This window comes from Callospermophilus lateralis, chromosome 19, assembly GCF_048772815.1.
Source record: "Callospermophilus lateralis isolate mCalLat2 chromosome 19, mCalLat2.hap1, whole genome shotgun sequence".
Taxonomy (NCBI): domain Eukaryota; kingdom Metazoa; phylum Chordata; class Mammalia; order Rodentia; family Sciuridae; genus Callospermophilus; species Callospermophilus lateralis.
Window position 1 is genome coordinate 5416367 of NC_135323.1, and position 25334 is coordinate 5441700.

Sequence of the window (25334 nt, forward strand, 5' to 3'; positions counted from 1 at the left end):
AAAAAATGAAATAAAGGGGCTGGGGATGTGACTCAAGGGTAGCGCGCTTGCCTGACATGCGTGCGGCCCGGGTTCGATCTTCAGCACCACATACAAAGATGTTGTGTCTGCCGATAACTAAAAAATAAATATTTTTTTTAAAAAATGAAATAAAGATATTGTATGTCTACCTACAAACAATAAAATAAATATTAAAAAAAAAAAAAAAAAAAACAACGGAAAAAAGAAAGGAAAAACAGAGTCCAAATCCTAAATTTTAAGGAATGGAAGACACTGTAAAGGAGCCAGTTCTGCCTAATTACCCTTTCTCAGCCCAGATAAAGTGGCCAGGGACTTGGAGTCCTTCAGTGCCAACCAGGCATCCCAGGATCCATAGCTCAGGACCCAATACCCCTCCCCAGTGCCTCCAGCAGACAAATACAGGTATGTTGAACATGGAAGGTGGTGGGACCACCTGATCTGATGCTGCCAACCCCCAGTACTCACCTGGCATGGTTTTCCTTTTCTGGGGCCACAGAGTTCTTTTTCTCAGATTCATCTACTCCCTCAGAGGTCTCCACTTCTGCTGACATTGTTGCTGAGCGGTTCTTGATGCCCTGACAATGGTTCTATAGAGACACAAGGAGTCAATTATTTAACATCCTTGGCAATCACTGCCCCAAATACCTGCCTTTTCTGCTCTTCTCTGAGGGAATGTAACTGAGAAAACACCCCTGTACCTCAGGGTTGTTTTCTTTACAATAAATCTGTGCTATTAATGAGACCATATATAAATATGGACAAATCTAAACATGGAAAGTAGATTAGGTAACAGCACTGTGTTGATGTTGAATTTGTTCTGAGGAAATGCACAGAAGCATACCATCTACAAATTACTGTCAGAAGTTCCAGAAGAGGGTATAGCTATGCATCTATGTGGGGCAGGGAGTTCAGGTGCATTCCCAAGCAAAACAGCATATTAGGCAAAATGCAGACAGAGAATCTGAGTATACAAGAGTTCTTTGTGCTATTTTTATAATTTTTTGTAAGAAATTACATCAAAATGAAAAGCTACCAAAAAACATAAAAGAAATACAACATCATTGATTTTTAAAAAATAAATTAAAAAGCTATAGCACAGCGGCTCTCAGCTTGGCAAGCAACATAAGGCTTCCATGTCACCACAATACATCCTACATGAAGGTAGCTAGGTGGCCTTGTTCAGAGAATAGTAGGAGCAGGGTGTTAGACAGAATTCAGTTAAGTCAGGCTGTGCCCAACAGCCATACTGTATAGCACAGCAGTTCACAAGGCACCCAACAAGACCATATCCATTGCATTTGAGTCACCTAGTATGTAGATTTTCCCAGCCTACTCAGAACTCTGATTGGCTGAAGGAGATATTAGCCAATCGATTCCTTCACCTGCTGCAGAGGCTGAACATTCATCAGTAAAGATATATATAGTCCCACAACACGAAGAGCTCATCCTCAATCCCTGGAGGCTTCAACTCTAGCACTGTGAAGGGCAGCCCACTCAGGAAACTTTACAGATGAACAACAGACCAACAACAGTAGCACCAACAATAACGTCACTCAAAGACAAAACGACCAACATTGGGGCCATGTCAGGCCTCCTCAGGCCACAATGGGCCAAGCAAAGAAAAAAAAACTTAGTTTTCTACTTCAACCAGTTATTTACTGAACATTTTCTACATGATCTACCCAGAAAGAGTGTCAAGAGGGACAAAGAAATGTAAGAAATGGTCTTTTAAAATGGCCAAAGGCATAAAGAAGAGGAGAAAACCAAGCTGTCTTACCCCACAAGTTAATGGTACATACCCTCCCTGAGTTTCCTCCAGACACCTAGTTACATTTTCTTTGTTATCTTTTGGGACATTACAATGGGTAATTTGCTCAGCCCAATCTTTCAGAATTTTCTCTTGACTTCAGATTCAGCATCTATACAATGGAATTAATTAAAGAAAATTAAATGAGAACAATAGAAGCACAATGCCTGCTATGTGGTAAGCACTCAGTGAAGGTTACTGCTTATACCTGGGATTTTCTTTAGTTCTATTTATTCATTCACTTATTTTGTGGTGCTGAGGATCAAACCCAGGGTCTCATACATGTGAAGCAAGTAAGCTACATCTACAGCCCTACACTGAATTTTGACTGAAGTTTAGTGATAGCCAAAAATGCTCAAAAAATAAATAGCAAAAAAGAAAATGGTACCGTCTCTTGAATCCAAAGTAGACACATCTTTCTGCATAATACTGATGAACTATATGGTGCACAGAATTGTCTAGAAAAATGAAAAGGGAGACAGTTATCAAGTAAGGGGAATGATATGTGGAGAGGCCTCCTGGAGAAGGACCCCCAACAACAGAGTCTGCAGATCAAGGAACACTATGACAAACGCAGAAATGGGAAGGTTCACAGAAGGAATGAGGCTATCCAGCTATGTGTCCTTTTATGAAGGAACTGAGGCAGGCTTTTACCAGCTGCAGAACTTATTCTTCAGCCCCACACAAGTGCTTCTAAGAACTTTTCCACAATTTATCTTCTTGTATAGACTTCTTTTCCCCCCAGTACTGGGGATGATGGAGTACTAGGGATTGAATCCAGAAGCCCTCTATTGCTGTGTCACACTCCCAGACCTTTTTGTTTTTAGCCAGGGTCTCCCTAAGTTGCTCAGGGTCTCACTAAATTGCCCAGGCTGGTCGCAAACTTGTGATCCTTCTGCCTCAGCCTCCCTGTCCCTCCTCAGTTGCAGGGATTACAGGCATGTGTCGAACTCAGCTTACAGTACTAGGCCCTGAGTTCAATCCTTAGTACCCCCCAAAAAAGGGAGAGGAGCTGGCTTCCATTGGTGCCCATTTTGGCATTTTCTTTTTCTGAGAAGCACTTTATTTGTGCCAGCCCTTTTATTTAATTTTATTTTTTTTGAGAGACGGGCTCACTAACTTGCCCAGGCTGGCCATGATCTTGGGATCCTCTTCCCTTAGCTTCCTGAGTAGCCAGGATTACAGGTGTGACTTAGACTTTTAAAAAGGAACAGCTGTGGGCTGGGATGTAGCTCAGTGGCAAAGCATCTGCCTTGCATTCGCAAAGCCCTGGGTTCGACCCCCAGTTCCAAAAAAAAAAAAAAGACAAAAAAAAGAACCCCACCAAAAAAAAATAAGATTAAAAAAAAAAAGGAACAGCTGTGCCCCACACCCCTGGAGACTCTGAGAGCCAAGATGTGCCTCCAGCCACAGAGTACTCAGACAGCAGAGAGGCAAAGTGGGTGCTAGGATGGGAATGGTGGGCTGCCTAGAAGAGGGAGGGGCACAAAGGGTCCCAGGGCCTCTAGACAGCACTACCCTACTGAGAAAACAGCCAGGCACCAAGTACTGCAGATCCCAAGCTGCTTATAGTTGAAGCAAAGACAATAGCAAGTGCACAGATTTCCAACTGTGGTAACTTAGGTAAGCTTCCTGCTATGTGTACCTAATTATGCCACACAACAGTGACTGTGTACATGATTAAATCTGATCATTAACTGTGTTTTAGTCTCTGGGAAAATGTAGTCTCCTTGAACCACAAGGTCTTACTTAATACAAAAGGGGAATGGTGGTGAATGCCTGTGGACTTAGCGTGCTCATCTAGCATGTATGAGGCCCTGGGTTCGATCCTCAGCACCACATAAAAATAAAAAACAAAATAAAGGTATTGTGTTCAACAACTACTTAAAAAAATAAATGTTTAAAAAAAATACAAGGGACTGGGATGTAGTTCAGTTGGTAGAACATTTGCCTTGCATGTGAGAGGCCCTGAGTTCAATCCTTAGTACCCCCCAAAAAAGGGAGAGGAGCTGGCTTCCATTGGTGCCTATTTTGGCATTTTCTTTTTCTAAGAAGCACTTTATTTGTGCCATTTACCCTCTTCAACCTCATGTCTACTTGCCAGCCCCAAATTCTGTCTACCCGGCCCACAAGAGTCTAAACTTTGGCCCCAGGGGCCAGACCACAGCTATCTTTTCCACTGCTGTAGCTCCAAAACCTGAAAAATGCTAGGTTCTAATAAATACTTGAGTAAAAAGAAAAAAATCCAAGTCAAAAAAAAGGAAAAAGGTCTCATGCATATCATCAACACAGGTTTAAAACAACAGCAATGGGCCAGGGGTACAGTTCAGTGGTAGAGCACTTGCCTAGCATGCAGGAGGCCCTGGTTTTGATTCTCAACACCACAAACAAAAAAACAATAGCAAAAAGTAATCTGCTCTCCACTACTGGTTAGCATGTTCAACCCTGGGTGGTACCACCAGGGCAGGCAGCCCATGACCATGGCCCTGTGGCTGTTCACTCTTTCTCAAGGGAGTGGCCATGTCGTGTCACTAAGAGGCTACCTTGCAACAGTGGAAACAGAATTATCTTCAATCTCTGAAAAGATACATGTCCAAACTCAGTCTGGCCCAGTTCTACACCTGAATCCTTTTTTCTTTGCAAGAACCACTGGAATTCGTAGAAAATTGGGAGCCAAATTATAAATGTAGGGCCTTTTTTTTTTGCATTGGTGGGGGTGGCGCACAATAGGGATTAACCTAGGGGTAATTTACTACTGTGCTTTGTTCCCAGCCCTTATTATTTTTTGAGTCAGAGTCTTACTAAGTTGCATAAATCCTCACTAAGTTGCTGAGACTGGCCTTGAACTTGCAATCCTCCTGTCTTAGCCTCCAGAGCTGCTGAGATTACAGGTGTGTGCTATGGCCCAGCTATACTTCAATCTCTCTTATCAACAAGAAGTTACCGGGGCTGGGGATGTGGCTCAAGCGGTAGTGTGCTTGCCTGGCATGCCTGAGGCCCGGAGTTCGATCCTCAGCACCACATACAAACAAAGATGTTGTGTCCACTGAAAACTAAAATAAATAAATAATTCTCTCTCTAAAAAAAATAAATACATAAAAATAAAAGGCACTTATTTGATTCATTAAAAAAAAAAAAAAAAAAAAACAAGAAGTTACCCAAAAACACACTTCAAAAACAAAACACACTTCAAAAACAAAAGAATAAATTCCACTCTGGAAAATACACCTTGAGAAATATTCATATAATCTATATCAAAATAGTAACAGCCACACTCTTATGTTAGAAAACAAATCATATGGTCTAATGGCAAAGGCTTGAATGTTCAAAGGGCAATAAGTAAGCAAGGGAATGCTAGCACAGCCCTGACCAGTTGACAAGTCAGGAACTAGTTGCATTCACCCAGGGAAAAGTATATATAAACTTATTTTTTAAAAATCCAAAACAATGACTAAAATTGTGTACAAACGTACAATATATAAACCAGTATAGTGGCACACGTGTAATCCCAGCAACCCAGGAGGCTGAGGCAGGAAGCTGCCAGCCCCAGCAACTTAGAGAGGCCCTAGGCAACTTAGTGAAACCCTATGTTAAGATAAAAAACAAAAAGAACTGGGGATGTAGCTCAGTGGTAGAGTACCCTTGAGTTCAATTCCCAGGGCCACTAGGAAAAAAAAATATATATATATATATTAGGTAAGTATGCTGACAATAACAGGAAGGGAATTTGGAAAGCTATAAGATCTTTTTTCTTTTTGTTGGGCTTCTTAGCCAACTGGCTGCTGCTTTTATATAAAGTAACCCGATTTTCTTGGAAAGAATAGGGGAAATAGGGAGGAAAGGGAACAAAACTATAGGGAATGAAAGGGAAGTGAGCCCAGAAAAGAACTGTCCAAGCAAACCAGCTAAGGTCTGTCCTGCACTAACTAATCAATAGGAAGTCAACCCTGAACACCCCTTTGATATTACAAATGGCAGAAAGGTCACTCTGCCCTCTTTCCCATTTCAAAAAATCATGATCCTCTGTAAAATTTACCTCCTCTACTCCATATTTATCTATATAATCCTAGCTATTTGCTTGGACAGCTAATTCTTATTCTAACACCTATTCTGACCAAAGCGGCAAGTTCCTATCATGGTGAGTTCCTGTTAGACCAGCCCAGCAGATGCAGAATACTCATATCAAAGCCTTTACTCCTGATAAATTCCAATCTCAGGGCACTAGGGTTTCTGAAGCCACACATACATTGTTTGAAGAATCCTCCTTCCTGGAGTTGCAAGTCCAGCAAATTTCACAAGGTCAAGTAGCTCAAGGCACAGCAGCCAGGCAGAAATAATCTAAGGAACATGTTATGATTCATTTCCCATCTAGAGATCCAAGAAGCACAATAAACACTTCTTTTTCTTTGCCCTGGAGAAACTGCAACTGAAGGAAGGAAACAGGTTGCTGAGCTCAGCCAGAACAGAAGGAAAGGGATGGCAGGGTGACCTGCTCCCTGGAGTTCTAGAACAATGCTGGCAAGCCTCTGACTCACAGGATACTGACAACAGTGACCAGCTGATGCTCATGACATGCACATTCAAAGGGAGGCTAAGTGGCTGCTCAGAGACTTCTGCTACTGGTTCCCTTCTTGTGGAATGGCTTACAGCAAAACGTCAGGATTCATACCATCACACTGGTGGGAGTCCTTTGTCTGCTTCCTAGAGGGGTCTCCACAGCTCAGAGTTCCTATACAAAATTGGAATCCCTATACAAAACTGGCACCATATCAATACATGATATGAATATCATCCTGTTTCCTCAGTTAAACTAGAAACTTCCTAAAAAACCGATCAAGATTTTCCTCAGGGGCTGGGGATGTGGCTCAAGTGGTAGCGCTCTCACCTGGCGTGCGTGAGGCCCGGGTTCGATCCTCAGCACCACATACAAAGAAAGATGTTGTGTCCGCCAAAAACTAAAAATATTTAAAAAATTCTCTCTTTAAAAAAAAAAAAAAAAAAAAATATTTTTCTCAGACTCAAATTTATCAGGGTCCAACATCATGTCCAGCACCACAGGGAGCCTCCAATTTGAGTTATAACTGTTGCAATGCACAAACAGAATGAATGTCTAAAGAGACTAGCTAAATGAAAGTTTTATGTTGTAACAACAAATAACTCTTTTTGGTTTTGGTAGTGCTAGGGATTGAACCCAGGTATCCTGCATGCTAGGCAAGCACTCTAATCACTAAATTGCACCTCCAGGTTTTTTGTTTGTTTGTTTGTATGGGTTTTGTTTTTTTTGTTTTTTTTTTTTTTTTGGTAGTTTTATTTAAGCACACACATACACAAAAATGCACATGAACTGTCTATTCATTTTCTTCACTGTGCAAAATATAAAATGCTTCATAAATGTGTGTCATCCTTGTGCAGGGGGCCATGCTAATCGTCTCTGTATTTCTCCAATTTTTTAGTATATGTCCTACTGAAGCAAGCACCTTCCAGTCTTTCTTATTTCATTTTGAGGTAGGGTCTCCCTAAGTTGTGAAGCTGGCTTCTAACTTTTTGATTCTACTGAGTAGCAGCTGTGTGCCACTGCACCCAGCTTATATTATTTCTTTATGGTAAAAACAAAAACTCTACTTTTAATTTTTTTAATAATTTTGAGATACACATTAAACTATAGTCACCTTGTTGTGCAATAGATCCCCAGACTTAATCTTCCTACCAAAATTTCTACTCTTTGACCAACATTTTATCATTCTTTTTTTTGTGGGGGTGGGGTGTGGGGTAGGGTTACCAGGGATTGAATTCAGGGGCACATGCCCACTGAACCACATCCATAGCCCTATTTTGTATTTTATTTAGAGACAGGATCTCACTGAGTTGCTTAGCACCTCACTTTTGCTGGGGCTGGCTTTGAACTCGTGATCCTCCTGCCTTGGCCTCCTGGGCCACTGGGATTACAGGCGTGCACCACCTCATCCAGCAACGTTTTGTCTATCTTTTTCCATCTCCCCACGTGGTGACCACCTTTCTCCTCTTTACTTCTATGAGTCTGACCTTTTTTTTTTTTTTTTTTTTACAATTCAGGTGTAAGTGGGATCAGGAAGTTGTTTTGTGGCTTGCTAATTTCACTTAGCATTATGTCCTCTATAGATTCATCCATGTTGCTGTAAATGACAAAATATTATTCTTTTTTAAAGCTGAATAGAACTGCCTGGTGCATGCACCTCCCATTTTATTTTTATCCATTTATCAGCTGATGGATACTTAAGTTGTTTCCAAATCTTGGTTATTATGAATAATGTTGCAATAAACCCCTAATGCAGGTATTTCTTTTGACATAACATTTTTCATTTCTTTTAGATATATACCAAGTAATGGGACTGCTGGATCATATGGTTATTCTATTTTTAGTTTTGGAGGAACTTTCATACTGTTTTCCAAAATGGCCATACCTATTTGTATTCCTACCAGGTGTTCCCTTTTCTCCACATTGTCACCAGCACTTGTTGTCTTTTAGTCATTCTAACAAGTGTGAGATGATATCTCATTATAGTTTTAATCTGCATTTCCCTGATGATTGGTGATGTTGAACATTTCTTCATATATCTGGCAGCCATTTGTGCATATTTTTGAAAAATGTTTGTCTGGGTCTTTTACTCCCACTCCTTTATTTTTTGGTACTGGGATTGAATCCATGAGTATTTTTATCACTGAACTACATCCCAGTTCTTTTTGAGACAGGGTCTCACTAATTGTTGAAGCTGGTCTTGAACTTTGGATCCTTTTGCCCTCAGCCTCCCTAGTCACTAGGATTAGAAGTGTGCACCACCATGCCCAAACTTATCCATTTTTACATGTGGTTAATTTATTCTCTTGTTATGGAGGAGTCTGAGTTTGGTATATACTTTGGATATTATCCTCTGATGTATGATTTGCAAGTATTTGCTACCAAATCTGTGAGCTGTCACTTCATGCTGCTGTTTCCTTTGCTGTACAGAAGCTTTATTTGATGCAGTGGGGAAGGGGTCCTGAATTTTCTAACTATTGACTTGTTTATATTTTGCATTGTCTCTAAGCTAGCCAAGGCCATTTTCACCCCTTTGGGCCCAGCTAGGGTCTTATTATAGATAGATCTTGCCCTCTCCCAGCTCTTTTTCCCCCCCTTATAAATTTATTTTTTTATTTGTTTGTTTGTTTGTTTATTTATTTTTTGATTAGTTGCTCAAGACAATTCCCCCAGCTCTCTTGACATGAGGTCTGGCCCCTAATTCCCCAGCACCTTTCTGACCACTCCACATGGCCCAGTTGGACTTCCTCTGACCCACTGCCCAATGAGGCTGCTCCTTACCTGTATGCCTGTGAGGGAATGCACTCCATCAGGCCCTGGTTCCTACTCTCAGCCAGCTTTGGAGGAAATGAGGCCTCCAATCATTTTAGTCTCTCTGGTCATTGGTACAGCTTCCTTCCCACAGCCCAAAACTGACTGGTCTTTAAAATCCAAGATTAAAGTAAACTCAAGGCAAGGGATAGTTCTGTATACCATCTAGCAAATGGATGTACAGAGGAGGTTGTGACCTGTTTTCTGCTTTAGGTAAACAAACACCAGGCAGGTCCTGCCCTGTCTCAGACCTCAAGCAAGCTGGAATATCTGGAGTGGAAGGGAAAAGCTCACTATCATTATCACTTTACTGGATTAATTTCTGGGTTCCCACTTACTCCTAATTATTGCTAGAAACCCAACTTGCCTTCAGAAATGGGAAGGCAGCTTGGCCCTGCAAAAACAACATGGTCTTTAGAGCTAAAAAATTTGGGTTTGAGCCAGGCACAGTGGTGCATGCCTGTAATCCCAGCAGCTCAGAGGCTGAAAAAGGAGGCTCTCAGCCCAGCCTCAGCAACCTAGCAAGGCCCTAAGCAACTCAGTGAGACCCTGTATCAAAATTAAAAAAGGCTGAGGATGTGGCTCAGTGGTAAACTGCCCCTGGATTAAATCCCTAGTAATCCCCCTTCCCCCTAAAAAGAAAGAAAAATTTGTGCTTGCCATCTGAAGTCCTAATATTAAGTAGCTCTTGAGAGTACATTTGAGAGTATATAAATCATAACCTCCTGAAACCTGAGTTTCCTCATCCATAAAACTAGTAACAAAACTCTTCACTTTACCTTCTCAAGGATACAGAAGGACTAAGTAAACTAATGGGCATTACACTGTTTCAAGAATGCAATGCTGCCTCAAATGTAGCTCTCTTACTGAGAAAGTCACTGGTGAGAACAAGTAGCTGGGTGACTATGAAATGCTGAGGAAAAATTAGAAATTTAGAGAATTCAGATAATTCTAGGCCCCATACCAGATGAGCCAGTTGACCACTACAGGCTAAAATACCCACACTACAGGTGCTACTCAAAGCTGGCTGAGAGCAGGATGCTGGGAGCAGTAGACAGACCTGAATCGGCTCTAATGCAAACAAGTCTTGATAACAGGGGCCTCTCAAAACTACATCATCTAGGTCAAAGGCTGCTGAGTTTCTAGACTAAATGGCCTGAAGACTCCTCTGAACTCTGGCACCACCATTCCTCAGGAAATCTTATACACAAGCCTCACCCCTTTCTTTTCAATCACTGTAGGAATTCAATCCCACAATTCATTCAACCAATGACTATTTTTTTAAATACTTATTTTTTAGTTATAGTTGGACACAATACATTTATTTCATTTATTAATTTTTATGTGGTGTTGAGGATCAAACCCAAACTCACATGTGAGGCGAGTGCTCTACCACTGAGCCACAACCCCAGCCTCTCAACCAATGACTATTCATGTCTTAATGAAGAAGAAGATCAGACAGGAAATCCTGGGAAAGTGGGGACTGCAGGGACCAAAAAACACTGGAATCAGATTTACTAAATATACACTTGCAAATGTGAGCAAAAAGCAAGGATGAAGCAAAATAACCGTCAGACTGGGGATGCAGCTAAGTTGTAGAGCACTTTCCTCAGGCCCTGGGTTGGATGGATCCCTAGCACTTTTTTTTTTTTTTTTTTAAGTTGTAGTGGGACACAATACCTTTATTTTATTTATTTATTTTTTTAATGTGGTGCTGAAGATTGAACCCAGGGCCTCGCACATGCTAGGCAAGCACTCTACCACTGAGCCACAACCCCAGCGCTCCCTAGCACTTTTTACAAAACATAAAAACTGCCAATCAGTCAAAAGTCAACAACCTCAAAAAAACTGACATCAGGGCTGGGGCTGTAGCTCAGTGGAAGAGCGCCTGCCTGGCATGCATGAGGAACTGGGTTCAATCCTCAGTACCACATAAAAATAATCAAGATAAAGACATTCTGTCCATCTATAACAACAAAAACAAACAAACTAACTGACATCAGTTCAGGAAGTCCAAGACTCCCCCTGCAGGCATTTTCTAAATTGGGGGTGGGTAGTTATGTTCATCTTGAGCATGTCCAAATACAACTGAGCAAGCAGTCAAAGCAGACACTAAAGACAAGATGTGAAACTGAAAACACCCAGCACAACAACAAAAAGAGAGAGAGAGAGAAAGCGTGAGCCTTCTTACTACAAATGAAATAAAATACAAGATTCAGCCCTGTGTGAAAGGAATGGGTCTTGGAACTAAAAAGACAAAGACATTTTAGTCTCATAAGAGGTATAAGGCTGAGAACAGTGGCACAAGCCTGTGGTTCAAGCTACCCAGAAGGCTAAGACAAGAGGATTGTAACTTTGAGGCCAGCCTGGGCAACTTCGCAAGACCCTGTATCAAAATATCAAAATTATAAACAAATAAAAAGGAATAAAAACAATCAAAATGAAAATATAAAAAGGACTGGGGATATAGCTCAGTGATGGAGTGTCCCCACTTGCAATCGCCAGACCTGCAAGGGGGGAAAATGCTTCTGCTGAATTTTCTTTTTTCTTTTTTTAGAGAGAGAGAGAGAATTTTTTAATATTTATTTTTTAGTTTTCGGCGGACACAACATGTTTATTTGTATGTGGTGCTGAGGATCGCACCCAGGCTGCTCGAGCCACATCCCCAGCCCTTGTACTGAATTTTCGTTGTGCAGAACCTAGATGGGCAGTCAGCTCCCACGTACTTTTCTCTCTACAACCAATTTTAAGCATTAGAAGCTATTCCTTCTGGGCAGAAGGCAAAAGGGGTTGAGGCAGAAGATAGCACGGACTACATGTGTGATAGACCTGGGTACTATTAAGAACTAAGATCAAGGGTTGGGGTTGTGGCTCAGTGATACAGTGCTTGCCAAGTACGTGTGAGGCACTTGGTTTGATTCTCAGCACTATAGATATTGCATCCATCTAAACTAAAAAAAAAAAAAAAAGAGAGAGAGAGAGAGAGAGAACTAAGATCAAGAAAATTAACAGAGCTAAAGTCTCTCAGAAGTGAAAAGTCAAGTTGGGACTAAACCTGAGTCATTTTAAATGCAAGATGATTCCTCCTATGTCTCCAACAAATTCTTAATGGTTCATGCACTGAAATTAGTGGGGTGTCACCACAGAATACTAGCCACATGGAAACTACAGGCTTTGGAAGCACCCTCACCACACTGCATTTATTCTCACAGTGTAGGAATTTAACCAGGGCATGTGATTTATTGTTTTAGTATGAAAAGTAAGAATAGTCCTGTCATTTCTAAGAAATAAGTGCTTAGGTTCCATTTAAAGAATCATAGCTGGTCTGGAGCTCAGTGGTAGGGTGCTTGCCTAGCTTGTGCAAGGCCCTGGGTTCAATCCCAGCATGCAAAATTAATTAATTAAGATTCAGAGCAAATTCTTCCTTTCCTCAAAAGACTTACCTTGGCTCACTCAGATTACACTAAGAAGATTGTTCCCTGGTGAGATTTACTTTTGTTAACTGATAGGGCAGCCCAAGGCTGATCCCAAGGGGGAAGATGGAACAAGCCAGCACTCAGTGCTAGAAAGAGGCAGTTAAGCCTCCCAGACCTTGATGGACAATGAAGCCAGGGGCTCTGGGACAGGGCACCAACAGGGAGTCACAATAGGGTCTGCATATCTCTATAGCACCCATCACCAGAGTAACTACAGAGAAATAGAAGATCTGGCTTTAAGAATGTGGAATTATGTCATTCCCGTGTCTTTCTGCCTCTGAAAATGTATGTTGCCCTGGAAATAGTTGTGATAGAAATATGTTAACAGAAACTTCTTTTAAGATTAGCAATACAGGACAAGGTTTTGGTCAACTAAATGAGGCGGCTCCAATTTCTCACTTTGGCGCTGTAAGGGATCTTTACATGTTTCCACAGGCCTACAGAGTTAGGTATTATTCCCATGTTTCTTCACAGTAATTGTTCAGAATCTGGTGATGAGGAGTGGGTACAAGGATTCCTAGACCAAGGACCAATAACTTCAAATAGCTGGCATGTCCAACATAGACTTGTGTCTGTGTTGGCAGGGGACCAAGATATCAGCTACTGGACTTTCCCAGTTCAAGACAGAGTAGTCCTTTCCCAGCACTACTAGCAGGCACTGCCCATACCTGAAGAGTACTGAGGGAAATACAGCAGTTTGCTCCCATTTTTACCTTCTGATTCCTTATCTTAATGAACAGGTATCCACAATTCCTAGGAATGGGGGATTCCCAACTGTTTTCCTCCCTCAGAAGATAGGCCCTGATTTATACATGAATGACAATGTCCCATAGAAACAGCCAGGTCCTGGAGCATAGAAAACAATGTTCTATAGGAGACCTGGAATTACCAACAGTTAGCTATAACAGCAGTCCTTTCTTCTATTCTAAAAAGCCTCTCAGAGTGAGAGTAGGCACACAAGGATAATTGCTAAGCCAATTAGAGTTCTTTTTAAAGAGAAAGCATTTATAAACTTCACTGTTTTTTTTTTAATAAAAAAAATTGTATTTACTTAGAAGCATTCAGAATGTCAACAAAACAGCTGCAACTTTTTTTTTTTTGCAATTACAGAGTGGTATTCAGTTAACAGAACAACAATTATTTCGTATAAGCTGCATCAGAGACAACTGAAGATGAAAAACTACCGTCCCCATATATAACTAATTTGTGCTGTGCACCAACAAGAACCTGCTTTAAATTTCCATGCCAATTTACAACCCCCATACTGTACCAGGCAAGGTTAGTGGCTATTGAAAATACCACCAGGACAGGGCTATCTAAAGACACATTCGGTAGTGTGTTAACTATACAAAAAAAGACACTGTACAGTTTAAAAACAAATCTTACACAGCCTTACATTTCAATTTTTTTCTTTAAAAGGAGTGAGTTGTGTACAGGGGGGTTAAATGCTTTATAGACAAGAAAAAAAAAACTGCGCTAGAACCAACTTATTCATCATCATCATCTTCTTCTTCATCTTCATCTTCTTCATCTTCCTCCTCCTCATCATCCTCTTCATCTTCCTCATCTTCCTCCTCTTCCTTCTTTTTCTTGCTTTTTTCAGCCTTGACAACTCCCTTTTTTGCTGCATCAGGTTTTCCTTTAGCTCGGTAGGCAGCAATATCCTTTTCGTATTTTTCCTTCAGCTTGGCAGCTTTCTTTTCATAAGGCTGCTTATCATCTGCAGCAGTGTTATTCCACATCTCTCCCAGTTTCTTTGCAACATCACCAATGGATAGGCCAGGATGTTCTCCCTTGATTTTGGGGCGATACTCAGAACAGAACAAGAAGAAGGCCGACGGAGGCCTCTTGGGTGCATTGGGATCCTTGAACTTCTTTTTTGTTTCCCCTTTAGGAGGGATATAGGTTTTCATTTCTCTTTCATAACGGGCCTTGTCCGCCTTTGCCATGTCTTCAAATTTTCCTTTCTCTTTAGCAGACATGGTCTTCCACCTCTCTGAGCACTTCTTAGAAAACTCTGAGAAGTTGACTGAAGCATCTGGGTGCTTCTTCTTGTGCTCCTCCCGGCAAGTTTGCACAAAGAATGCATATGATGACATTTTGCCTCTCGGCTTCTTAGGATCTCCTTTGCCCATGTTTAGTTATTTTTCCTCAGCGAGGCACAGAGTCGCCCAGTGCCCGTCCGGCTCTCACTTGCCCCGGCGCTGTCTCTATGGAGCTCAATGTACTGCAATGGCTGTGAGAGCGGGAGCCAGACGCAGCCTCCTCACTCTCTCCGCTCTGTAACATTACTCTCTAAACTTCACTGTTAATAACAAATTACATGTGACACATCTCATAATTATACTTAAAAGGCAGAAAATCAAAGTGACACAGTGATTATTTAGCAAAAAGACTTTCCACTAACTTTCTAAGAAAGCTTTCTATATGCTCCAGCTCCTTTCTGAAGTCCTCTAGGAGAAGAGGTACTGCTTCGTTCATGTGAGAAACTTCCACACACATTTCCACACACATAGACTTGTGTCTGTGTTGGCAGGGGACCAAGATATCAGCTACTGGACTTTCCCAGTGCAAGACAGAGTAGTTCTTTACTTCCTCACCAATAGGAGAAAAAAAAAAAGGAAATTCCCACGACATGGCTTCCCCATCCCAATGGTCACTTAGCACTAACTGTATGAATGCCACATGTGGCTTTTAATTTAGATACATATTTAAATATTTGTATTATACATCCTACATCATGAGACTGAATCCCTCCATCTGAAAGTTTCTAGAAGATGGGTTCAACAAGTCTAATAGCAGGCATTTGTACAGAAATTCTTTCTGTACAGCACAATACTAATATGTTACTACAACACACAAGAACTGAATTATGTATTAAGTTGTGATATCTTTAGAGCCTGACAAGTGGTGGGCACCAAATGAAAGTTAACTGAGCTGAGCCAGCCAAGAGAACTCTTCCAATCACACTGAGACCAAGAGGCAGCACACAGACATGGTTACGGCACAGGTTCCTGACATGTGCAACTGAGAGCAAACCATGTACCAGGGTGGCCTTGGACCTGTTACTTGATTTCTCAGATTTCTTTTCATTGTAATAACAGTTCTGAACATAGTTATGAAAATTAAATAAATGCATAGTTCCTGGCTTTACATATTTCTTTCTTTTTTCTTTTTCTTTTTTTTTGGGGGGGGGGGCTACTGGGGATTAAATCCAGGGGCGCTTAAACGCTAAGTCACATCCCCCTTTTTATATTTTATTTAGAGACAGGATCTTACTAAGTTACTTAGGGCCTCACTAAGTTTCTGAGACTGGCTTTGAACTCATGATCATACTGCCTCAGCCTCCTGAGCAGCTGGGATTACAGGTGTGTGCCACCACACAGGGCCTGATTTCTAAGAATGTTAGTAGGTAGGGTAACATGGCACTGCCCACAGGGACAATGAAAAGGGTCACAGTGCCTTCCTGGGGATAATCCTCATTTGTGTTGGGATCACTAGAAGTTAAACCTATTACTGATTTATTGATGAGATAGAACTTAAAACTGGAGAAACCAATCATTTATCAGTCTGGTGTCTGACTGAAAGTAAGCCAAGAATTATAAGATTTAGTTCTGCTTCTCAGGTCTTAGTTCTTGCTGCTACATAGTTGTAGGCCTTCCTGGAACTCCAATGAGTTCATTCTCAGCCAGCAGGAGGGAGAGCAGAAAAGCTCTGAGTCTCCCTTATTTCAGTTAGAGTAACTCCTATATTTCTTACTGTTTTTTCTCAAAAGAAAGAAAGGGGGAAAAAAAAAAGCTTGTGTTGATACTAAAAATAAATTCTAGAAAACAATATCAGGGATAATCTTGGTGGTTTGATATTATATTGAGAGCTACCAAAGGAAGCCTTTCATGATCTATTGTAGCACTTATATCCTGTTATACTTCTTTGTTTACATATTTGTTTTCCAGATTACAGCTCATTCATCTGAGTCTCCTATCACCCAACACAGAGCACATAGCTAGTTAGAGTTTCCTAAGTGAATAAGTGAGTTCGAGAATGCTAAGTATTATCAAAATTGAGGCACAGAGCTGATGACAGCGAACAACTAAAGATGAATCCCAGAAATAAAGAAAACAGCTGGCTAGCGAGCAAGCATTTCCCTGAGCAGCATTTATGGCAAAAATTTCTACAGAAGAAATGTGAATGGATGGTGGGGGATAAAAATGGCCTTGTAGCCAAGCATGGTGGTGCATGCCTGTAATCCCAGGGGCTCAAGAGGCTAAAGCAGGAGAATCACAATTCAAAGCTAGCATAGCAATTTAGTGAGGCTCTAAGCAATTTAGTGAGACCTTAACTCTTATATAATATTAAAATAGGGCTGGGGTATGGCTCAGTAATTAAGTGCCCCTGGGTTCAATCCTGGGGGAAACACACACACACACACACACACACACACACAAAATCAAAAACAAACAAAAAAGAACGAGCTTGTAGGGCCAGAAGTGAAACATGCCTATAATCTCAAGCTGCTCAGAAGTTTGAAGGAGAAGGATCACAAATTCAAGGTCAGCCTAGTCAATTTAGCAACATTTGAAAAGGAAGCAGCTCAGTGGTAGAGTACTTGCCTAGTAGGTACCAGGTCCTGCATTTAATCCCCAGTTCTGCAATAAACAATAAATACATGGTCTTACGGGTAAATCAAACATGTGGTTCTCTGTGCTTGAATTCATTGTTTCATATTTGAAGGAGAAATATTCCATTAATTGATTTTAAACCAGATTCCACACATAAGGCAGAGCACGTTTCAGATTTTGTTTTAAGGTCTCTGAAAGCCGATTAGTAGGAGGACACTATACTACCTTTTTTGTTTGTACTAGGCAGTGAACCTAAGAGCACTCTATCATTAAACTATATTCCCAGCTCCCATCTTTTTTTTTTTTTTTTTTTTTGCAGTGGAGGTGGGAGCAGTATCAGAAATTGGATTTAATTCCCAAGAGTATAATTTTTTATAACTATAATTAATTATGATTTTTATAATTCCCAAGAATTCAATTCCTTAAAATCATCCCAAATTGGGGTAATTAAATTGGGAATTAAATGTAATTTATTTATTTATTATTATTTTTTTTTTAGAGAGAGAATTTTAATATTTATTTATTTTTAGTTATCGGCGGGCACAACATCTTTGTATGTGGTGCTGAGGATCGAACCCGGGCCGCACGCATTCCAGGCGAGCGCGCTACCGCTTGAGCCACACCCCCAGCCCCAATTAAATGTAATTTAATGTGCTTGTTTGTGGGCACTGCCTAGTTGAAGAACATGGAAGAAGAACTTAATTCAGTTTTATGCTGATAAACTGCTGGGGGGGGGTGTTATTTTTTTCTTTTCAGTAAATTATTTCCATTAATCATTACCAAGGGGAAATTCAAACAGCCCAGAATATCAACTATCAACTGAAGACTTGATTAGGCAACAATGAATAGCTAACTTAAAAAAAAAAAAGTAGGTAGACAAGATGGGGAGGGTAACTATCCAATAGCTCATACACTAGGAAAAGTAGAGAAGCAGGCTCTCCAGGGTGGTAAGAGGTATTACTCAAGCCTTTTATCAGACAAAATACTATACAGAAGGCCAATACATAAAGCAAATAAAGGGAAGCTTACAACACAGCAAAGGAAACAATTAGGAATGTGACAAGAGAATCCACAGAATAGGAGAAAATCTTTGCTAGCTACTCTTTTGACAGAAGATTAATATCTACACTACATAAAGAGCTCAAAAAAATTTACACCAGCCAGGCATGGTGGCACACACCTGTAATCCCAGCAGCTTGGGAGGCTGAGACTAGAGGATCGTGAGTTCAAAGCCAGTCTCAGCAATGGCGAGGCGCTAAGCAACTCAGTGTGGCCCTGTCTCTAAATATAACACAAAACTGGGCTGGGGATGTGGCTCAGTGGTTGAGTGCCCCTGATTCAATACCTAGTACCCCCACAAAGAGTACACCAAAAAATCAAATAAACCAATTAATAAATGAGAAAATGAATTCAAAGACACTTCTAAAAAAAAGAAGAAATGCAAATGGTCGATACATGAAAAAATGTTCAACATCTTTAGCAATTAAGGAAATGCAAATCAAAACTCCTGAGATTTCATCTTATACTAGTCAGAATGGCAGTCATCAAGAATATAAATAATAACATGGGGTTGGGGCTGTAGATCACTCGCCTAGCACATGTGAGGCCTTGGGTTTCATCCTCAGCACCACATAAAAATAAATAAAGGTATAAAAAATATATATAAATAATAGCAAATGCTAGAAAAGATGTAGAGAAAAAGGAATACTTTTACACTGTTGGTGGGACTGTAAATTAGTATAACCACTATGGAAATCAATACGGAAGCTCCTCAAAAGACTAGGCATGGAGTGGGGCTGGGGATGGCTCAGTGGCAGGGCACTTGCCTAACATGCTCAAAGTCCTGGGTTCAGTCCCCAGCACTGCAAAAAAAAAAAAAAAAGAAAGAAAAAGGACTAGGAATGGGTATACCAGATACACCACTCCTCAGTTTTATCATAAAGAATTTTTTTTAATATTTTTTTTTTTAGGTGTAGATGAACACAACACAATGCCTATATTTTTATGTGGTGCTGAGGATCGAACCCAGGTCCTGCCCATGCTAGGTGAGCGCTCTACTGCTGAGCCACAATCCCGGCCCCTACCATACAGAATAAAAGTCATCATATACTACAGTAATACATGATACCCATGTTTATAGCAGCAAAATTCACAACAGTCAATTCACAACCAGACTAAGTGTCCAACAATGGACGAATGGATAAAGAGAATGTGATATATATATGTATTGGAGTTTTAATCGGCCATGAAGAAAAATGAAATTATGTTAATAAGTCAAACTCAGAGGGTCAAGAGTTGTATGTTTTTTCTTATATGGGAAGCTGGAGAGGAAAAAGAAAAACAAAGGTGGGGGGGGGTGAATATCCTAAAACTCAAAGGGAGATGAGTAGAGGAAAGGGACCAAGTGGTAAAAGGCAAAGAGGGAGGGGGAAAATCCTGTGGAGTGATATCGGCCAAATTATATTGTTATATTCTGTGTATGTATAAATATGTAACAACAAATCCCATTAACATGTACAACTATAATAATGTATCAATTTTAAAAAATGAGGGAGAAAAAAGTGGAGTTTCCACTGTTAGAAAAGGGAGGCTTAGCAGCTCAGCTCCTCCAGGCCTCTCAGGACCACTGAGTTTGGCCTACCTTTGCTTAGTTATGGTCTAGGGGAGACTGGACACTCATTAAACAGTTTACCCTTTGCCATTTCATATGCCAAGTGACCAGCACCTCTAGGCAGGGCCTCTTAACCCAATATGTCCTAAAAAAAAAAAAAAAAGTAGCAGTGGAAAGCTGAATAGCCACTATTCCCAGGCCTGGGCTCAGGGTACTCCCTACTCTTTCACACCTCATTTCCAACAATCCAACAGTTCCGGGCTGGGGATGTGGCTCAAGCGGTAGCACGCTCGCCTGGCATGCGTGCGGCCCGGGTTCGATCCTCAGCACCACATACAAACAAAGATGTTGTGTACGCCAAAAACTGAAAAATAAATATTGAAATTCTCTCTTTAAAAAAAAAAAAAAAAAAAAATCCAACAGTTCCTTCAAATCTTCATGCCCTTCCAGAAAGCAGGTGGTCTGTCTTCAACTCACTTGTACTTACTTCTAACTCTGAGTTTTGATTCTAATCAGCTGCAATGGATTATATAAGACCCCTAAGGGGCTGGGGATGTGGCTCAAGCAGTAGTGTGCTCGCCTAGCATGTGTAGGGCGCTGGGTTCGATCCTCAGCACCACATAAAAATAAAAATAAAGATGTTGCGTCCACCGAAAACTAAAAAATGAATATTAAAAAAAAAACTAAAAGATCCCTGAGGGCAGACCATGAGCCTTAAACATCTCTGCCTCACTCACACGAGCCAAGGAGAGTACTGCAGCCTCAGACTGTGCCTCGTTTCCTGGAAACCAGATTAGACCACTAGGAATAAGTGGGAACATGCTGTCCCTTGGACAAGTACTCATGTACATCCCATAATAGCTGGTGTTCTGCGAAAGGCTGTTTATTTACAAAGGAATGTCCTTGAGTCTATCTCTAGTCTTCCACCTAAATAACTGCTCATCTGAAGATACACAGTTGCACACTCCTGAAGATGAGGCCAAAGGTATTTGCCAGAATAATCCTTAAGACATTTTTGGTTGCATAATCCTTTTGAGAATCAGATGAAGGCATGAGATCCTCATTCCAGGATAATCACATTTAAAAAATTGTTGGCTGTCCCATTCACGAGCAACTGTAGGACCCCAAGGTTCATCTGTGGACCCCAAATTTCAGATTAATAATTCCTATTCTAGACAGGAATGGTGGCATATGCTTGTAATCCCAGCAACTTGGAAACTAAAGCAGGAGGATCACAAACTTGAGGTCAGCCTCAGCAACTTAGCAAGACCCGCCTCAAAATTTTAAAATTTAGAAAAAAAGCTGGAGATACAGCTCAGTGGTAAAGCACCTCTGGATTCATTCCCCAATATTATTATAATCACCATTATCATCATCATTTGTAAATAGATGAAATGTTGGTAAACCAATACTGTTTTCCAATACAATGTGAAATTTATTAGAAATGTAAAAAAGAAATTTTCAGAGAAACTCAGCTGCATTCACTAATTGACTGTAAAATGTATAGTACAGGAATCAACATTTGGGGACTGGGGTTGTAGCTCAGTGGTACAGCACTTGCCTAGCACATGTGAGGCACTGGGTTCGATCCTCAGCACCACATAAAAATAAATAAAGATACTGTCCATCTACAACTAAAAAAGAATTTTTTTAAATCAACAACTTGTGTAAAATAAATGAAGGCAATACTGTAAAGATAATGCTAAAGAGGAACAGAGTAGAACAGTCAAACAAGTGAAATTTCTTTCAGTATATAATACTGCTATACAAGCAATTTTATATTAAGGGTTCTAATTAACAATCTCTTTTTGTTGCTGCAAAGAATTGGCACTGTTTCTAGAAGTTCAAAATGTATTCATATATAGAAACAGTGCCTACTCTTGGCAAGGCATGGTGGCGCACATCTGTAATCTCAATGACTCTGGAGGGTGAAACAGGAGGATTCCAAGTTCAAGGCCAGCCTCAGCAATTTATAGAGGTCCTAAGCACTAAGAAAGATGCTGTCTGAAAATAAAAAATAAAAAAGGATGGTGATGTGGCTCAGTGCCCCTGGGTTCATCCCCAGTACTTAAAAAAAAAAAAAAAAAAAAAGTGGTTTCATCTTGTTTTTACAAACACAAGTCAACTAGACATAATAATTAAAAAGCAGATAATTGGGGACTGTGGCTGTGGCTCAATGGTAGGGCACTTGCCTGGCATGTGTGAGGCACTGGGTTTGATCCTCAGCACCACATATAAACAAATAAATAAAGATCTAACAACAATTAAAAAAGAAGAAGAAGGTAATTGGTAGGGCGTGGCAGCACACACAGTAATCTCCGAGGCTTTGGAGGCTGAAACAGGAAGATCACTGGGATCACCAGTTCAAGGCCAACCTCAGCAATTTAGCAAGGCACTAAGCAATTCACCAAGACCCTATCTCTAAATAAAATATTTTAAAAGGACTGGGGATATGGGTCAGTGGTTAAGTTCCCCTGGGTCCAATCCTCGGTACCAAAAAAACCCAAGAAATTTAAAAATCAATGTGGACCCAGCACAGCTGTACGGTATTGCAATTTTCAATAGACTTGAGTGAGCTAAAGTAATGAATATTGTGCTTTCTGTAACTCATCTCATTGTCATTTCTAGAGTAGCTCATATCCTGACTCTGGTGCCAATACACCTCAAAAAAAGGAAATCAGGTCAGACAATGAAGGAATCACAGGATTTCCCTCTTCACATCCCCAGTTGGATTAGGTCATACAATGAACATGAATTTCCAAAACCTACAAATTCCCACACCCTCACCAGGGTTTTGGCTTAGAAACTGTATTTGAAAACTTCCAATTTCACCAAAAAAAAAATGTGTAAATGCCCTATTGAACTGTGAATTTCTGGTAATTGAAGATTATGTCTTGTGATGTTTCTTGGGGAAAAAAAAAAAAGCTAGTTAGTAGACTTCTCCCCCTTCCCAAAGAAAGTAAATATTTTAATAAGAAAAACTGTAATCAAAGCACACTGGTTAGGGCTGGGGTTGTTGGTCAGTGGTGGAGCGCCTGCCTAGCATGTATGAGGCATTGGGTTCAATCCTCAGCATCACATAAAAATAAATAAATAAAATAAAGGTATTATGTCCAACTACAAGTAAAAAAACATTACACACACACATACAGGTGACAGCTGGTTGTGGTGGCACACACCTGTAATCCCAGCTGACCTTGGAGGCTGAGGAAAGACGGCCAGTTTGAGGTCAGCCTGGGCTATTTAGTGAAACCTTGTCTCAAAAATAAAAGAGGTGGAGATGTAGCTCAGTGGTAGAACTCCCCTGGGTTATATCCCCAGTACTGCAAAAACAAACAAAACACACACACTGGTTAAGGCTGAGGGTTTCGCTTTGTGGTAGAGTGCATGCTTAGCATGCACAAAGCCCTGAGTTCAATCCCCTTTATTAAATATATTTTTTAATATATATTTTTTTTACACTGGTTAACTAACACCATACCAGAAACTCAAAAGCACAAAGCCAGTAAGCTCGGGCGACTGAATACAGGAGTATCAAAAGTTTGAGGCCAGCCCCAGCAATTTAATGAAGATCTAAGCACTTATTGAGAGCCTCTTTCAAAAAATAAAAGGGCTGGGAATGTAGCGCTTTTCTGTTCAATCCCCAATACCAAAAAGGAAAAAATAACAACAATGGAAAAACCCAGTAAGCTCATTTCCTTCTACTTGACAGGACAGTTTAAGGGAAGACCGCTTAAAATAATCCATCCCTAGTCTCGAAAACTTCACTTAGTAGAGTACACAATATCTGGAGGCCAACTACCAGGTTCAAGATCATCTGTCGTTGTCTTCCTCGCGTGGGATGCAGGTCAAGTTACTTCACTGTGAATCTCTCCTTGAACCCATTTTGCAAGATGAAAACTCATTTCACAAGGTTTTGGAAGGGGCTGATAGCAAGGGAACTTGCTCACCTGGAGAGCATCACACAGTGTTTCTTTGCATCACACTCTGCCTGTTGTGGTTTACAGCGCCATCAGATAACACAGCAAGGATGAAGAGCCAAGGGCCACAACGACAGGCCCAGCAGAACTCATTTAAATGCATGACACAGACAGGCCTTGTGCAAAGAAGGTGCAAGGCACGGCTGGCAGTTTTTACTGGGCAATTAAGACACCCAGAGTGCCGTGCTTAGGAGGTGACAGGTGAATTGCCCGTCCAGACCAACCGGCTGCTCCTCCCAGTCCTGCACTCCGCACCGAGGCTGCCCGGGTCGCAGAGAAGCCCAGACAGCGGTCCACTGGGCACCTCCCGCCCAGGCGAGGAGCGAGAAGGCAGGACAGCGCCAGCGCCACGGTCGACCTCCAGCGAGGCCGCCGGCCGCGACCCCGAGGTCACCTCGCCAAGCACGCCCGTGACACCAACAGGGGCTGGGCGCCGCCGACACATCGTCCAGATTCAGCGTCCACGGCTTCGGCGTCCCTTACCACTGCTCGCGGCCCGCCTCGGCCGCCTGCGCCCCGCTCCTCGCCGTCCCCCGCGCGGTGTAGCCTCAGGCCGGCACTGGGACGGAGCCCCTGACCGCACTCAAGACGGCCCGGGCGAACTCCGGTCTCGCCGAGGAGGCGGCGCGGCCCGAGGGGTGGGAGGAAGACCGGGGACGGCGCGGGCCACTCACCTGCCGTGGGTCTACTCGCCCCGAGCGTCCGCTCGTCAGCTCGTCTGCCAGCTACTCCCTCAGGCGAAGCCGCCGCCGCCGCCGCAGCCAAGCGGGCGGGCGCGAGGACGGCGCGACGTGCGCACGTCGCGCGGGGGCGGGCCCTGCGGGGGATACGCCCCCTGCGCGGAGCAGGCGGCACGTGGCTGCGCTTTCGCCGCTGCCGCTGGGTCTAAGCTAATGGTAGAGTCCACCAGAGCGAATGTGTTAACAAGGGCGGATACACTGGGCCACGTGTTTGTCTTTCCTGTTGTCATCTAATCCTTTTATTTCCGCTCAGTGTGAAAAACTGATGTGACTCCATTTTTTAAATACCTGCCTGTATCTCAGAGCAGGGCCTGTCCAAAGTGTGTGTGTGGGGGCGGGGTGACCCTTGTCCTTGGAAACCCATTCCCAGGCACATAAGCTACCCTGCTGAGTCATTTGTCTGTACCAGATGTCCTTGACTCAGCAAATTCAATTTCCTGAAAAGACCAAAAGAATGCTTGAGGCCTAATTCAGACAATAGCAAATCCAATCAGAGTGAGACAGGGAAGATACCTGAAATACCAAGCCTTCCTCTCAGTTGTTTGGGTGATGACCTGATTAGGCCACCCTGCAAGGTTAGCATATACACTCTAGCAACACCTCCCGGCCTAAACCAATCAGTTCAAAGATATCCACCATTTGTACTAACCAATCACCCTTACCCAACTTGCTCGCACCAATGAATGTGCTGATCAATGTTAAGAGTTGTTTGAT

General features: G+C 41.8%; 1 protein-coding gene, 1 non-coding gene and 1 pseudogene across 4 annotated transcripts in view; all 3 read right to left on the bottom strand.

Moving 5' to 3' along the window:
• Hmox2 (heme oxygenase 2) overlaps window positions 1-24647 on the bottom strand; it is a 29278-nt gene extending 4631 nt beyond the window's left edge. The window contains exons 1-2 of one of the 3 annotated variants that reach the window (XM_076839911.1): window positions 24555-24647; window positions 487-608 (exon numbers count right to left, since the gene is read on the bottom strand). In XM_076839911.1, the coding sequence (XP_076696026.1) occupies window positions 487-572 (86 nt within the window). In that variant the 5' untranslated portion in view covers window positions 573-608; window positions 24555-24647. Of the gene's footprint in view, window positions 1-486; window positions 609-1820; window positions 1925-17280; window positions 17302-24554 lie in introns of those variants that run through there. The other 2 variants (XM_076839913.1, XM_076839912.1) reach the window with 2 other exon arrangements.
• On the bottom strand, window positions 7198-7305 carry LOC143385512 (U6 spliceosomal RNA). The gene has a single exon (XR_013089469.1). It is a non-coding gene; the product is annotated as a U6 spliceosomal RNA (small nuclear RNA).
• LOC143385223 (high mobility group protein B1 pseudogene) lies at window positions 14063-14971 on the bottom strand (annotated as a pseudogene).
• Window positions 24648-25334: the final 687 nt, after the last annotated feature.